The sequence below is a fragment of the Falco rusticolus genome, chromosome 1, assembly GCF_015220075.1.
Source record: "Falco rusticolus isolate bFalRus1 chromosome 1, bFalRus1.pri, whole genome shotgun sequence".
Lineage (NCBI taxonomy): Eukaryota > Metazoa > Chordata > Aves > Falconiformes > Falconidae > Falco > Falco rusticolus.
In genome coordinates, this window is record NC_051187.1 from 123,476,579 (window position 1) to 123,492,264 (window position 15,686).

The window sequence follows — 15,686 nt, forward strand, 5'->3', positions numbered from 1 at the left end:
TAAACATCTTTTAATCATTCCTTTGATTATTTTCCTGCCTTCAAATTTCTTGAACCTTCAATGGAAGCAGCATCCTATCCATGACTCCAAAATACATACATATATGCCTGCCAGTTTAAAATTCCAGGTGCAAAATCCATAGTCACTGTCTGCTCCTTTAAGATACGACAGAAAAGATTAAATCTGGGGCAGAACAGCATACAGGAACACCGACATTGCTAAAGCATGCATGAAGGATATGGAAGCTTCCCCAACTTCCCTAGCACAAAATCGGTGCTACAGGGTACTTACTTCTAGAGATGTGTGGTTAAAATGCTTATGTTTAAGCATTTTATTCTTTACAACCTTGCATTTTAACTCTCTTAAGGAATTTTTCACACACAAAGGGGGAAAAAATATGGTCTGTTATGGTCACGATTATAAAAAAGTGTTACATGGTAACGAAGCAAAGCTGCATACAAGGTTCAAGATTGAATCAAAAGAACAGCCAGATGAAATTATTTAACAGAAATTTTGATCTGAGTGTTACTAATGATAAAACAATTGGATAAACCTGGCCAGGCTGTACTGTTTTACTCTGCTATTATTCTGCTGGTCTTTCTCTACAACACCATCCATTTTAATGCCTAGCTAACACTATAAATAACTGTAATAGGGGAGGGAAGAATTTGCCTTTCAGGCTCAAAGCAGTGCAAGTACACTGGCCCATTCCTCCGCCCTGCCCAGGAATGTCCCTCAGGGCCTCCTGTCCCAGAAGGCTTGGCAAACCAGTTTATTCCAGAGGGCTTTTCGGAAGCTAGAAAGGAGTTTTAGCACATATCTAACCCATCCTCCCTCTCTGCCTTCAGGTTTACTGGCTTAGGCACACACTAGTCAGAATTCATGACAATTAAAGGAGACAACAGAGGCTTCCAAATGGGAGACCATATTAAAATAAGAAATAATTTATCCGTACAAAACTGTAAACAAACAGAAAAACATCCTGTATTACAAGCCACTGATGAAAGGCCTTGAGGAAATAGATCATGAAGGACATCTGAAGAAAAATACTGCAGTGAATTTTGAAAACTATAAGTTACAGGTGGGGCATAAGTAACAATTTTATGTTGTATCTCTTGAAAAATGCATTATAAAGACTTGAGAAAGAAGGATTATCTTCAAATTAGCCAGGCAAATATGGCCAAAATTATACATACCTGGAGACACATAAGATCTAGACTTGGAAACTGAAGCTTACAAGGTACCAATCACTACTGTTTCTGTCGGTGGATACTTTTTATCTGAGCGTTATGTTGTGATCTGATGTCAACAAGATTCAAATCGTGAAGTGCTTCTTTCTAATTTTTCAGTACCAGTAAAAATGTCTTTTAATTAATGAAAAACAGATCTTTGGACACTTACCATACGTTTGTAATCACAAGCAACTTCTTTATTAACATACCGCTGCTCTAAGAAACTTTATCTTTCAGCATTTCCATTTTTATCATCCCCATTTAGAACGCCTGCTGGCAAATCAGCAGCATGTCGGAAATGGGTGAAGAACATGAAGATATACAAGTGCAAATTTCAGGAAGTCTGTTGCTCCCACTATGCTATATACTTTTGGCCAGTAAAACAATGAAGTACTTAGCTCCAAAACCCCACGTTGCGCATCTCATCCCAGTAGCAATTACAGCAAGAGTCCAGCTGTAAAAACCTGATGGAGTTGCTGTGCAGATTTAAAGAATCAAAAGCACAACTCATAAATTGTAAGTGCTTCACTGGCTCTCTGAAGCATCTTCGATGCTGGTGTACACAGAGTGAGGGGTGCAAGGTCACTCCTATCCTCGCTTTTTCACTGCTCAACAGAGGACAACCTACCAGAAAGTAACCCAGACTCAAGAAACAAGCACGGACAGTATTTTAAACCTTTCCTGAACACACTGTAGGATACCACTGAGGGGAAAGAAGGAAGCGCATGACAAAAAAACCCCTTTGTGTTCTTTGGATTTAAGAATGAACAAAACAAGCCCCCTTTACACCCACTACTAGCAACAAAACCAAGGAAAAGCTTTACCCTTCTTCCAAGCTGCCTGAATGAACTAAAAGATCCAAACAGCAGCAGCTACTTTGTACTCAGTGACAGCCAAGTCAGCCTTCTATATATTCAGCTATCACAACATATGTTTTTCTACAAATAAATTCCATTATATGTTGTCTGCATAGGTACTGCAGTGTTAAATTAAAGCTTTAAGAAATGCACATAAAATAATATATAAGAGAATATTTCATCTGGAGTCTCCAGGTTACAGCAATGATGGGATGTTTACTGCTGATTACTGTAAAACATGGTACATATCACCACAAAGATGAGTTGGACTGACGGTAGAATTTACCGTTACTGAATTCCTTTTAATTTGCAAGTATCCCCTACTTAGAGTATTTCTAAATTGAGATTTTTTTTTTTTTTTCATGCTAACAAAGTATCCCGTTACATACACAGAGCTGTTCTTTGACATTTTAACTGGCTGCTGCTAACTGTTGTGGGATTCATCTTCAAGTGAAGAATAGCAATAAAGAGGCGAATTAATTCATTTCTCTGTAACCATAGCAGGGATACTAGTGTAAACATACAGAATTCCCACGGAGAGAATAATTTTAGTCCTTTGTAATAAATGATCAGCAGCTTAGCAGACAGATACATCCTTACTTTTTTTCCCCCCCCCCCCCTCCTGGCTCAGAGAACATATCTCGTACCTATGAATTCTAACGATTAAAATAATTCTGCCCATTACTTTGCCACATTCCAGTATGCATACTCAAGTATGTAATGCAATAAACTATGCCTGAATGGTCTGTTTACCCCACAGCAAGTTACTAGGAAAACTCTTTTCCCTTAAAGGATTTGTCTCATTGAATCGCGCAGGCTGGCAAAAAGCCAAGGAAAGCTGGTGCTTAAGCAACCAAGACTGAGCAGTGCCTGTGTGCATTGCAATCTCAGCCAACCGCAGTAAATGTTATTGGAGTTTTTGTGCTGTAAAATTGCTGCTTTCATGCCCACTGCATCTGACAATAGGAATCCTTGGCCTTGCATGAGAGAGGAAGGCTGATGTGCCTTCCAGTCAGATCTCTGCATCTTCAAAAGTAGGGTTACTACTCCTGTGTACTCCTAATGGGTTAGTGACAAATAAATTCATGTCAATGCTACGTCAGACACGGAAAGATACTAAATGGAGAAGCCTTTTGTGTATAAGGTAGAAAAGCTCTGCTTTATTGATTTATTTAATTATTAAATTATGCTTTAAGCACACTCTTAAGCTTTCGAAATACCTAGTAATATTTAGAAAGAAAAAGGATGTTAAATTAAAGGTGCCCAATGTTTAGCCTTTTACTTTTCAAAGCAACTTTGAGACAGGCTCTGTTTTCACAATCATCCAGTGCACACCTATTTATTTTTTGCTTACTGATTCAAGCACAAAATCCTCGGTATTTCTCCTAGGAAAGAATGCAACAAGGATCTGCCAGCAGAATTTGTGAGCCCCGTTTACTTCCAGTAACATATTTAAAGCACTAAAACATTGTTCTCTAACTTAACAGGTAGCCAAAACAGAGTTCAAGTGGAAGCCAAAAGGCAATGAGGAGACAAACCACATTTTTTGTTGCTGACTAATGCTCTATTTTTTTGCTACAGGGACTTTTTCAACACTATAGAATAAAATGTGTGTTGCAATTGCATTACAATGACTTAACTCCTGCATTAACGCCCACTGGCAACTTCCATTTAATCCAACAGCAACCTGGCTTTCCTCAGAAGTACAGAATCAGGCCCTAGCAATCATCAGCATTCAGCAGAGCTAAGGAATAAATGAAGCATTTTATGTATCTGCAGAGCTTTTTTTCTTCGACAGTGACTAAAGACTCAGTCCCAGCTGGAGGAGGAAACTTCACAAGCAAGAGGGCAGGACAGTCCATGTTATCCTTAATAATTTTATACATTTTGCACCAAGCTGGTAGATATTTGGTGCTCTCCAAAGCACTAGGTCCTCACAATAAGCAGGACTACATAACTGATATGAGTTTAGCTAAAATAAAAAATGAAATTACTAACTAAGCTCCCAGAGCTGGAAAAAAACCCATGATTTGTTTGTTTGCTTGTTTTTTAAAAACCACCCCTAATGAGAACAGCCTAAAGACTAAGAAACAAGAAGATTAAAAAAAAAATAAAGATTTTCAAAAGCTCACAGCCTTCAATTCATTGTATGTTTCCGGAAGAAGTTTTGTATTCTAAAAGCTATCAAGATTTGGTGAGCATTGGAGCTGATAGGAAAGGATGGTGAAACTCTTAAGTTCAGGCTGTTGCCACTGAGCGATGAACAAATAAATGGGAGCATGTGTAAAATCTTGAGTCTTCCCTTCCTAAGTAGGGCTTTAAAAAAAATCTATTGTGATACAAAGTTAAAAATATTACACCTTTCTCTGAAATAAAATAATGAAAGATCATAAGTAATGGAGTTTAACGTGATGATGTGAGACACGTGCATCTGATCCTGACCTCATAAGAGTTATTTGCTGCGCGCAAGCACACCTTGTACCCCCAGAAGTCTGCCTAAGCAGTAGCTGGGTACAGTCCTCAGTTTTGTAACTTTATAACGAAAATTAACTCTCTCTGTGACTGTTTCCTTCTCCTTTTACCTTTTGTATTACAAATTAACTTCTACCATAAATCTGTTAAAGCCTACTTTTCCCCACAAGAACAGTACATCTCGTTTCTGATCATGACTTCAGGATTCTTCCATTAACAAACTGTGACAGAATTTAAATTCAGTCTCCTTATCTTCCAATTGGGAATGTCTGTTCTGTAATCAAGCTAGTAAAAGGAAACATTGTGCATGCAAGCACTAGCAAGCACATAAGGGATGCATTTTTCACTCTCATGTTCATCTATACTGCCAGGTACATGTTTGTTCAGTTTAAGCAATCTGATATTTGGATGCAGCTTTCTTCCTTTGATAAAACTGTGTTCTGCTTTTGCATTTCACCGTATTTCAGAATCAGTTTATCTTCACAGATTTTCTTAACTTGCATGATTTTTTTGTAATATGCTTTTTGATGGGGATGGAAGGAGGGGACGAAATGTGTCTGCATCAGATGATATCTGCAGCACGATACACAGTTGGCAGGTTGTCCAATCTGGCATGCATTCAAATAGAAGATGGATAATTTGTCACCCTGAATCCTTTGATTTGTGAAGAGGCCGTAATCATCTTTGTAAAGATATTTTGCAGTTAATGATACAGGAGGCATGGAGGAGACTGTTCTTTGAAGGCTACAAAGGCCACAATCTGAGGAGAAATAATTGGTCTTGGCTCTTCTATTAAGTAACAGAGATCAAAAACTACAAAAATCTTTAAGAGAAAAACATGACTTAAAACAATCAGATATGAGAACTAATTGCTCACCACTTTACAAAATTTGATTTTGGAGGGGTGAGGGTAAGATTGGGGAACTGTAATTTGCTCTTGGCAAACAGACTGAATGCTTAATTAAACTGAACAAATGTACATTTTTGTACATTAAGGGAACAATGTTGACAGAAGTTTGGCTTAAAAACACAAGAAAGAGGATAAAAAGACGTATTCATGAAATTGAAATCAAATATCAAAAAAGGATCAAAAATAAATCGGCTATCATTCAAGAGACATTTTTTAAGTTTTTAAAGCAACCGTATTTGCCCCAAGCACGCAGAACAGATAAATCTGTTGATCTGTACCCAAAGGATACTGGCCTTCCTGCATTGCCTGATTTTTGACCGTCAGAGATTAAGTGCTTCTGTAGCTACCAAGGAAGCCTGCAAGCACTGCTATACAGTGGCTGAAATACAAGTCTCCGGCCTCAGAAATACATGTATTTTTATAGCAAGAACTTATTCCATATTTACAGAAAGCTTGTCAGATATCTCTATCCAGCATCACAGGCATTCTGAATTTATGGGTATCAAGCATGTTTGCTTCAGAAATATTTACAAGAACATGCACATGCCCAGAAGACATTGGTAGTTTCCACTGAGAACAGGCAACCTTATTTTGTAATTTTGCAAGATATAAAACGGTCCAGCAAGTGGGAAAAGAAAGTGTCTGCTTTGCAAAGGATTTATTATGGAAGGTGTGGACAATTTCAGTCCAGCCTGGGCAGCAGGACAAACTGGGGCTTTTTTGGTTACATTTAAACAAGACAATGCATTGCAACATGCATGCAGCTAATGGAACACACTTACAGTAACTTAGTACCACAATCTCTGTTACAAACTACAAACTTATGTACACCTGATTTGAAACGCACACAGATATTGCTAGAAAAGGTTACCTCAGTCCACCTTCTCCTAAGCAAACGTAGGTTTGTTCTCAGCAGTATGACTGATATTTTTTATTTATTTTAACTTCATGTTACAAAGTGACAGAGGTTCTGTCACTTCCCTTGGGATAGACCTAGGTATCTTTAATGCAGCTCACCGTTGGAGAGTTTTCCCTGCTGATGTGTCCAATCTTTCCTTATTTTCATCCTACAGCTTTTAATTATATCTCTACATGGTATAAAACATGCTTCATTCCATCTTGGGTTACTGGTTTCCCTTTGTCAGCACTTAATTAGTACTTAGGCTATGTAGAGAGTCAAAAGTTTTATTCGCTTACCTATTCCCATATATTAACACCTCTAACCTTTTAATTGTTTTCATCCAAATATATATGAACAGCAGAATAAATAGTAATAATTCTAGAAGTAATAAGAGAATTTGACAGGAACTTTGAAAGACCAAGAGGCCCAAATTCAAAACTCAGACTCCATTGATGCTATGTCTGTGATTCCCTCTTTGCTGATGTATATGTATACCCAGCTCAAACCGTACTTGTTAGTCAGACCATGTTGCAGATTTATGCCTAATTAAAGTTCTCTATCACCATTTCTCCTCAGATTTTTCTTGAATATTCTGCATCTCAGACCAGCTTACATTTTTCAGTTCTGATTTCACTTTATTAGTTTCTGGCCATATAATTAATGAGCCTTCCTTGTCCTTTTCTATTAATATTTTGTCCCCAGTTGGCACTCAGAACTCTCACTATTTAGTATCATTAGGAAGTGTTTTTAGTGCCTTTTTTACTTCTTCATCCATATAACTAATGATGATGTTAAATAAAACCAAGATTATAGCATAACTCCATGATGTTCTTCAATACAACTCCTCCTAGTTTGATCTATTATTCTTAATTTATTATCACAGACTATTTCTAACAAAGCAAGTCTGAATTCATTTTTCAAGCAACACGTTTTAGGACCAGTGTCTGACTTGAAGACAAATTGTACGTACTGATAAAACAATGAAAAAACTTAATTCATCAATTATGAGATGAGATAAAAATACCTCATTAGATGATGTGCAAGACAACAATGAAAATAAGGTGTGTGGACACCCACAGAGCTTCCAGGGAATTCAGATGTTTGCCAGTTCTCAGAACGATTGACAGAAAAAGAAGTTTACACTTCACCAAAAAAAAGCCAAAACAGCTTTTAAGCATTCAGTTTCTGGCCATCATGTTTGTGTTTCCTTCTCCCCTAGCACTTCTTCCCCCCCTCCTTTTGTTCCCCAATAATCAGAGCTAAACTGCTCTTGAATACATGGCAGGTGACAGCCTTGCTGCTACGTTCTAGGTCAGCAGCACACGCAGTTTCCCTTGTGGAATAACTGTGGCAAAGCAAAGATGGAATAAGGGCTGGGAAGTGTTTTGTAAGCACTAAAGCAGGACAGCCAGAAGGTTACGTGAGGTACTTCCAAGATGTTGGTTAGGACTAATTTAATTTGCCCTGGGTCTTTTCAACATTCACAGGTTATTTCCAGCCTTATCTCAAGCCAGCGCGGTATGAAGGGGGAAATCATGCTGTCCGCTTACCCTCACAGAGGCAAAAGCAAGAGGTGCAAAGGAAGACAAGATGCCTTAAGGTCACTTGCCTCTTCCACTAACTTTTAACACAAATGCCTGCGTGTACTTCCATTTACACTTCAGTTTCATTTGATTCTGGCAGGAAGGAAAAAGCAGAAGTGAGGAGAAGAAGAAATAGCAGATTGCTTAGTTATGGTGGTTATACATTAATTGAGACAGTTAAGCAGAAAAATAAAATATGATAGCTGCAGGGAAAATCTGAAACATTAAAAGCCCCAAATTTACAAATTCAACAAAATTCACACCTATGCTATGTACATGTGTTGCGTCTGGCCATTAACCACTGCCAGGCTTGAGCATTTGGCCTGTATTCTTTTAGGTGCTTGTACAAAAGCAGGTAGTTTTGACTCTGGCTTCTTGACATTGTGGTATGATAAAATAGTAATAATTTCTGTAGGACTGATACTTTTTTATAACCTCTCCCATAAAATTCTAATGAGTCATCATGAACTAAAGTCCTCAAAATATGTTTATAGGAGAATCATGTCACAGAACATTTGGTGTCTGCAGAGTGAGATGTCCTACAATAAGACCTCTGAATATGAAGAGTTCTCATATGTTATCATTCAACCAGCCTTATTAGGTTATTTTTTCTCTTTCACAAATTGAAATTCGGAGTTGTGCTCTAGATATCCAAATTTTTTCTCCTTGCAGGAAACCTTAGCCATTTTGAACTGAAAAGCCCATCAATCTGCAACTCCCATGTGGCTGGAGCAGATCTTGCTTATTGTGCGTCACCTGGCAGACCCTTGATCAAGGACAACTGAAAAACATTTTATATTATACTGAAATCTTTTTCAGATCTTCCCATCAGATGAACTATCATCACAAATTGTTATTAAGAAACATAAGAATCTTGTACAACTTGAATGTTCAAATACACTGTACAAATGCTGCTGTGAAACCCATCTTTCTCTGCTTTGCAACTGAAGTTTTTGCCATATTATTTCAAATTTAGGGGGTAAAATTCCTCAAATCTGAATTTCTATTTCAGACTCTTAATCTCTATTGCCAGTAGTAAGCATTAATATTTAACTGTATCTTTTCTTCAGTCTGTTTAATCTAAGAATCTAGCATTGTATTTCTCATTATAATACATGTCTGTATTGAAAGATAAGCTACCACTAATTTCAATAAATTCCCTTCCGAATTCTGAGAAATCTATAGGTTGTTGTGGAAAAAGATTAAGCAGCTTATCAAGATGCTTAAATAAATTTACATGACTTCTATTGTTTATAAGGAGACTTTATTACATAAACAAACCCTCTCCACCTCAGTCACATTCAAGAATCCTCTTCCTCTAGATTCAGTTCTACCTCCTCACACTTGAACAATTGTTCCTCTTTCCTGCAGACATTCAGATGCTCCTATTTCTTATAAACTAGTTGGCTTTTATGTCTAAAACCAATAAAACTAGCAAATTGTTCTGAGATCAGTAGACTAATAGGCTGACTGCTGGAACAGAGTCAGTATACTGAGCTGCACCACGGAGAAGAGGAAGAACAAGTAGAACAAATTGGAGTGCTGTGTAAAGGAACACTGTTATGAGGGATGGTCCTAAAATTCATCTTCTGAACTTTATAACCTATTAACACACTGCTTTTAGAGAAATGAAATGACTCCTAGTTAAGTTGTCCACAACAGTCCTCATTTGATACAAATTTTTAAAGCTACTAGCAATACCTCCATGAAAATCTTTTCTTCTCATGTGGTAAGCATTTGATAACTGATTTTAGTAATTTTCATTTCTCTTTTAGCTAATTCCTCAAATGAAAGCTAATTCCCATTGGTTAACAAAACAAACTAATCAAACCCAAAGACTTAGATTAATATGATTCTAAACACATAATCAGATCCTTTAAATTTGGAGGGAGCTGATCAAATAAACTACATTGATCAAATGAACTCAGACTAAAGGAAAACAAACAGATGTTTGCATAGACTAAAGAGAGGGTAATTTAACATGCTATTCACATAAAGTCAATATAACTGAAAACAGTTCAATTATATAATTGTTTTTGGTCAGTACCTTTTTTTATCTTAAATGCTTCAGAAGTGATCCTTCACCCCCTGCCAATATAAACATTGGACAAAACCACCCAGAATATGGCACTGGAGGTATTTTGTATCCGTTAACATTAGATAGCAAGGAAAGCTTAATTCATTCAGATGTAAAAGACAACTATGGAAACGCCCCCGCCCCCCACTTTCCTTCTGTGGAAGTGCTACACATGCCGTATTACTTACCATTTTACCTAAAGAAAACACAATACTCAAAATAAGGCTGTACCAAAGGCCACAATTAAATGATATTTACTTTCTAGGGTAAATTTGGGGAATTCATATACTGGTAAAAAGTTATACAACAATGCAAACCACTGAGTAAAAGAAAGCTGTAGCTAACTTAGAAAGTATTAGCTTAATTATTAAATTCTGCTCCTGCCTGTTTTACAAAGAACATTATTTTTTCCCCATCAACAGGCCAACAGTATCAGATGTTTCTCAGTATGAGAAACCAACCATAAGCAAATAAATTAGATATTCCAAATAATATTCATATACGTGCTGGAAGAAAGCATCCTTTCTTCAAGTAATACAAACCCTGATCCTGCAGCTGACTGCAGGAATGAAAACCTGCTACCAGAACACCTATGGTCTTCTCCTCACCCAGCAGAAAAGCAAACAAACCTTACTTAAATTATGGCAATCACAAATACAGTACCAGTGGTTAGCAAGTTGAAGCACTTCTAAAAACAAGTCCAATCTTGTGGAGAGAGTGAAACATCATTAGCTGCATTACATGACTGTCAGCAAGACTAATGATTAAGAGTGTATATATAGATCACCGATTTAGACAGTGGGAAGCAGAAACTGCAAGCACTTCTACTGCACTTATACACTGAAGGGGCCAATCTCAGACACCTGCAGACAGAGGTGACAGGGGGACACAGCAGGAGAGGGGAGGGGACAACGAACATGTACTTACAGAGTATGCTGGGTTCTCCTTCTGCTTGGCAAGTCTTACCAAGAACAACTCTCTCAACATACACCATGGTGTTAACTCCTGCCTTGCTTGTTATCAACCCCCACCCCCCTCCACCCCCCCTATTTTGTCCTGCTAAAAGGCCAACACTTTACTTGCCATGGGACCTGCTGAAATTATTTTGGCTAGTCTGTGGTGAAAGGGGTTAAGGAACAGTTCTCAATACTGGCAAACTCAGACTGGCAAGCAGCTGTTCAAAATGTCAGAAGCAGCAACATGCTAAAACCTAAAGGAATGATGAACACATGCTAGTTCCTAGGAGGCTAGAAGGTATAAGGAGTTCATCCCAACCATTCAAAATTTTTAACAGCTTTCTCTCACTTTTGCATTTTTTATTCATAGAGGAAGGGCTGGTGGATACAGTAATCTAAATGTATTGACTTATTGAACTACACCAGGCTACCATTTAGATAATGCAGATGTTTTCTAACAGATTTCATAATCCTAAAGGAAAGAAGCCAACTTGATAACATACTCTGATTATGACAATGTATTACTAATTTTTTTGAGTTCTTCACAGATTAAATATGGAGCAAGCTGAACATGCAAAAATAAAGTTATCATTGTCAGTTTTAAAGATCTTAATCCAAGCCCCTAACATAGCAAAAAAAACCCCCACAAAAGCCGTCAAATTCACACACACAACTGCTTTTTAGCAGATTGGCCTTTTAGACACAAGACCAAAGCTGCACTCAAAGCTAGGAAGAGAAGCTCAAGCTAGTGTTTTCACTCTGCAAAATAATTCTGTTGAACTAACTGATATGCAGGAAAATACTTCCCCAAACCCCCTCTAGTGGTTCATCTGTAAGAGAGTTCTTTACAATCAAAAGACAAAACCGGTTATTAGAAAATGAAGAGGTTTGCTCCAAGCTTTGTTGATCTACTGGGGAAGGGCTGCGAATTAACGTTATTCTTCCAGTCTGCCTACTGCAAGAAAATCTGTTCAAGCATACAACAAAAATGGAACACTGTGGCTACTGTTTTTCGTGTAAATAATAATAATAATAAAAAAGTTAAAATGTGGTTTCTTAGGGCATGATGTCTAAGTGGGCATTGGTGTTTCAAATACATGTCACTCCTGTTGGTTACTCATACTGATTGGGAGTATGAGAAACACGGGAACATATATCTCAGGAGCCATTGTTGCCTCCTCTCACCACACAGCTCTCTTCCTCTAGATCTCCTTCTCCAATCTAGACTGCCCTATCCAGTAACATAGAAATCCCATTCTCCTGACCCAGCGAAATTAAAGGAACAGATGGAACCTGCTGAACTTGATGAGGCAGATAACTTTCACATTATTCTGAAGCTAAACATCACGACAGTTTAATCAACTTTAGCCTATCCTTTAAAAAGCAGAACTAAAGGCTAGTCATTTGCTACAAATTACATAATAAATCATCAATGGCTATTGTTTCATATAAGTATGGCATATTAAAATAACTTCAATGAGCTTCTATATACTAGAAGTTAGTTTCTACTCTTGCATATCCTACAGTAAAGTAGAAACATAATTTGCTACATTTAAAGGAAAACCAGTTTAAAATACAAAGTAATGTTGATATCTTTAATTTTTATTAGTCGATTTTGTAAAAGGATGGAAAATAAAAGGGTATTCAAACTATAGACAAAGTGTCCTCTTCTTACCATGACCTGGGACAGACACTGAAATAGTACCGGTCTGTACTAGATATGAGCTGGCAGTATAGTCCTCATCTGTATCAGAGTCCTGAACTGGCTGGCTGGCGTTATTACTTAATAACCACCTCTGGTTGTCATGGAGATTGGGTGATGGAGGAGGGGAGTGTAAATGTTCAGTAACTGATGGACTAGATGAGGAGGATGGCATGGGAGGACCTATGAAAAAAAATAAAAATTAATTTAAAATATGGATCAAGATATCACATGAACAACAAATCATTTTTTGCATCACTGAAAGGCGAATAGTCTATTTCAAACAATAAAAAGAGATGGACAAAGAAGATATGACAATTATCTGTAATAAACCGGTTTAGAAAACCTAACGCAATGCCACGACTTGTTATTTCAATGGACAGTGTCTATCAACTACCTAGACTTCCAATGTCTCTGCAACACAGAATGACAGAGGAACAGGTGCCAAACTTAACGAAGTATTTTTTGTACAACCATTCAGAAAACACATGATTTTCTATTATTCAAGCCTTTCCGCAGTATAGAAGTACTGAAATATATGGCCAAATACAGGGCTGCTTCTTTCAGTGGGATACTCCAGTCCAAAATCTAGTTATGGAAAAAAAAAAAATACAGACCAACAAAGAAACAGAAACAGCTTTCCAAGCTCACACATACAGGGAAACTCAGCCCTGAATTTCTACCATGAGTTACTATGACAGGAATTTCAGTTTTTACCAGCATTTCTCAGACACATACACTATTTAAAGTCTATTAAAATGTTTCACCTGTAAAACTTGAGTCTATCTGCACAAGTTGTTTTAAAACATGCATATGCAATGACTACATCCCATTTCTACATCTTGAAAGTATTGTAAAGGCACCACGGAGGAAGACAGATTTAAACAAAGCTTTAGGATATCATAACAATGCATTTAGTCCTCCAATGGAACAACGATTAAACGTGGTAAACAGCAGAGAAAGCGTCACCTAATTTACCCTGTGAATACATTCGTTCTTTACGGTATTTAGTCAGCACCGATCTCACCCTGTAAGGGTAAGACTGCTGGACTACTTCTGAATATAGTATTATGTTGCCTACAGGTAGGGAATTGTACCAGAAAATAAAGTAGCTTTACTACATACTTTATGTTAAAAGAATTAGATTAACCTGCACGGATACCATTCATAACTATGAATCTATATTTATATTAAAGGAAGAGAGTGGGGTTTTTCCATCATGTAATGACTTGTTTTTATGGTACTCAATAGTATAGTTATGCTGGAGAGGTGCAGCACCCTTCAGCATTATATTTAAGATTAACACAACAAATCATATTGGCACAAAAAGCTTGAGCTACCTTCCCTTGATCTCCCTTGTACACTGCCAGAATCACCTCAATTTTTGATTTTTTTTCTGTCATATTCAGTTTAGCCATTTATCCCACCACATTGTATCTTAAAAGATCTCGAGAACATGTTGCTAAACCCTAACCAATCGTTTTCCCTGGAAAGAAACTTGTGACAGCCTCACAACAAACCATTTGCTTAATTCTTCCATGTCATTTACCTCTTCTTGTATTGAACAGCACAATACGTATCATTACCAATTTAAGATTCAGGTTTGGTTCTGGAAGTAAAGCGAGCACTTGCTATTACTCAAGTAACTCCTGCGTGAAACTGAAGGTTTATAGCCATGGAAATAACAAGGACGGGGGAACAACATTTTACAGGGCTCTACATGGGAATCTGGAAGTAAAGATTGGGCATGTTTTAAAGTTCAAGATAAAGTGACACCAGATTTTCTTGCTACACCTTGATTTTTTTACATTGCTTATTTCAGTAATCTGGATTTGTAGTTATTTCCTGATGGAGTATTTAATGCACTATTTATGATATATTCAAACTGATGTAGATAGCTATTACATTTAATTTTTTCAATAACTGCAATAACAGTTAACAGTTTTTCAAACACAAATTAGCTCATTAACACTCGTTAACTTTTGAACACAACAGAGCCTTGGTTACATAAACAGTAATCATACAAAATATCCAGTTGCCTGAGAATGTGTCATGTTGAAGGTGCCTTAATTATTTTGTGAGTTACCTCATTTATCCAAATTTATTAATTGACTCAGTGCTACTGGCTAGTTCACACTGCACTGGACTGATGAGTTGCCATCCAGAACGAGCATCACTTTAGGTGCTCGGGCTTACTGGGTTTCTCAGTTCAGAAAACACTGTGTGTCAGGTGTGGGGTGGAAGCAGGGGACTACTAGCAAAGCTCCCACTGCTACACTCAGTGGGTATAGATCTCTGCCACTGCAGAAATCGGGTGATAAGGCCTTTAACACCACCAGCAAGTTACACAATTTTGGTGATTTGATTTTTATAAACCAGTGTAACACTGGAAAGCAGGTCTTAGAATTATAGAATCATTTAGGTTGGAAAAGATATTTAAGACCAAGTCCAACCACTAACCTAACACTACCATGTCCACCACTAAACCATGTCCCTAACCACCACATCGACACACCTTTTAAATACCTCCAGGGACGGTGACTCCACCACTTCCCTGGGCAGCCTGTTCCAATGCTAGACAGCCCTTTCGGTGAAGAATTTCCTCCCTAATAGCCAAGCTAAACCTCCCCCGCACAGCCTGAGGCCATTTCCTCTTGTCCTATCGCTTGTTACTTGGGAGCAGAGACCAGCACCCACCTCGCTACAACCTCCTTGCTGCAGGGAGTGATGAGGTCTCCCCTGAGCCCCTTCTCTCCAGGCTCAACAACCCCAGTTCCCTCAGGCGCTCCTCATACAACTTGTCCTCTAGACCCCTCACCAGCTTCGGTGTCCGTCTTTGGACTTGCTCCAGCACCTCAATGTCCTCCTGGTAGGGAGGGGCCCAAAACCGACCACAGGATTCAACATGGGGCCTCGCCAGTACCGAGTCCAGGGGGACAATCACTTCCCTAGTCCTGCTGGCCACATCAGTATTTCTGACACAAGCCAGGATGCTG

General features: G+C 38.0%; 1 protein-coding gene across 6 annotated transcripts in view; it reads right to left on the reverse strand.

The window, feature by feature from the left end:
* TENM3 (teneurin transmembrane protein 3) overlaps nucleotides 1–15,686 on the reverse strand; it is a 323,322-nt gene that overhangs the window by 159,772 nt on the left and 147,864 nt on the right. For all 6 annotated transcript variants that reach the window (XM_037399302.1, XM_037399311.1, XM_037399292.1 and 3 more), the window contains exon 3: nucleotides 12,664–12,873. In XM_037399302.1, coding sequence (XP_037255199.1) covers nucleotides 12,664–12,873 — 210 coding nt within the window. The remainder of the gene's footprint in view (nucleotides 1–12,663; nucleotides 12,874–15,686) is intronic.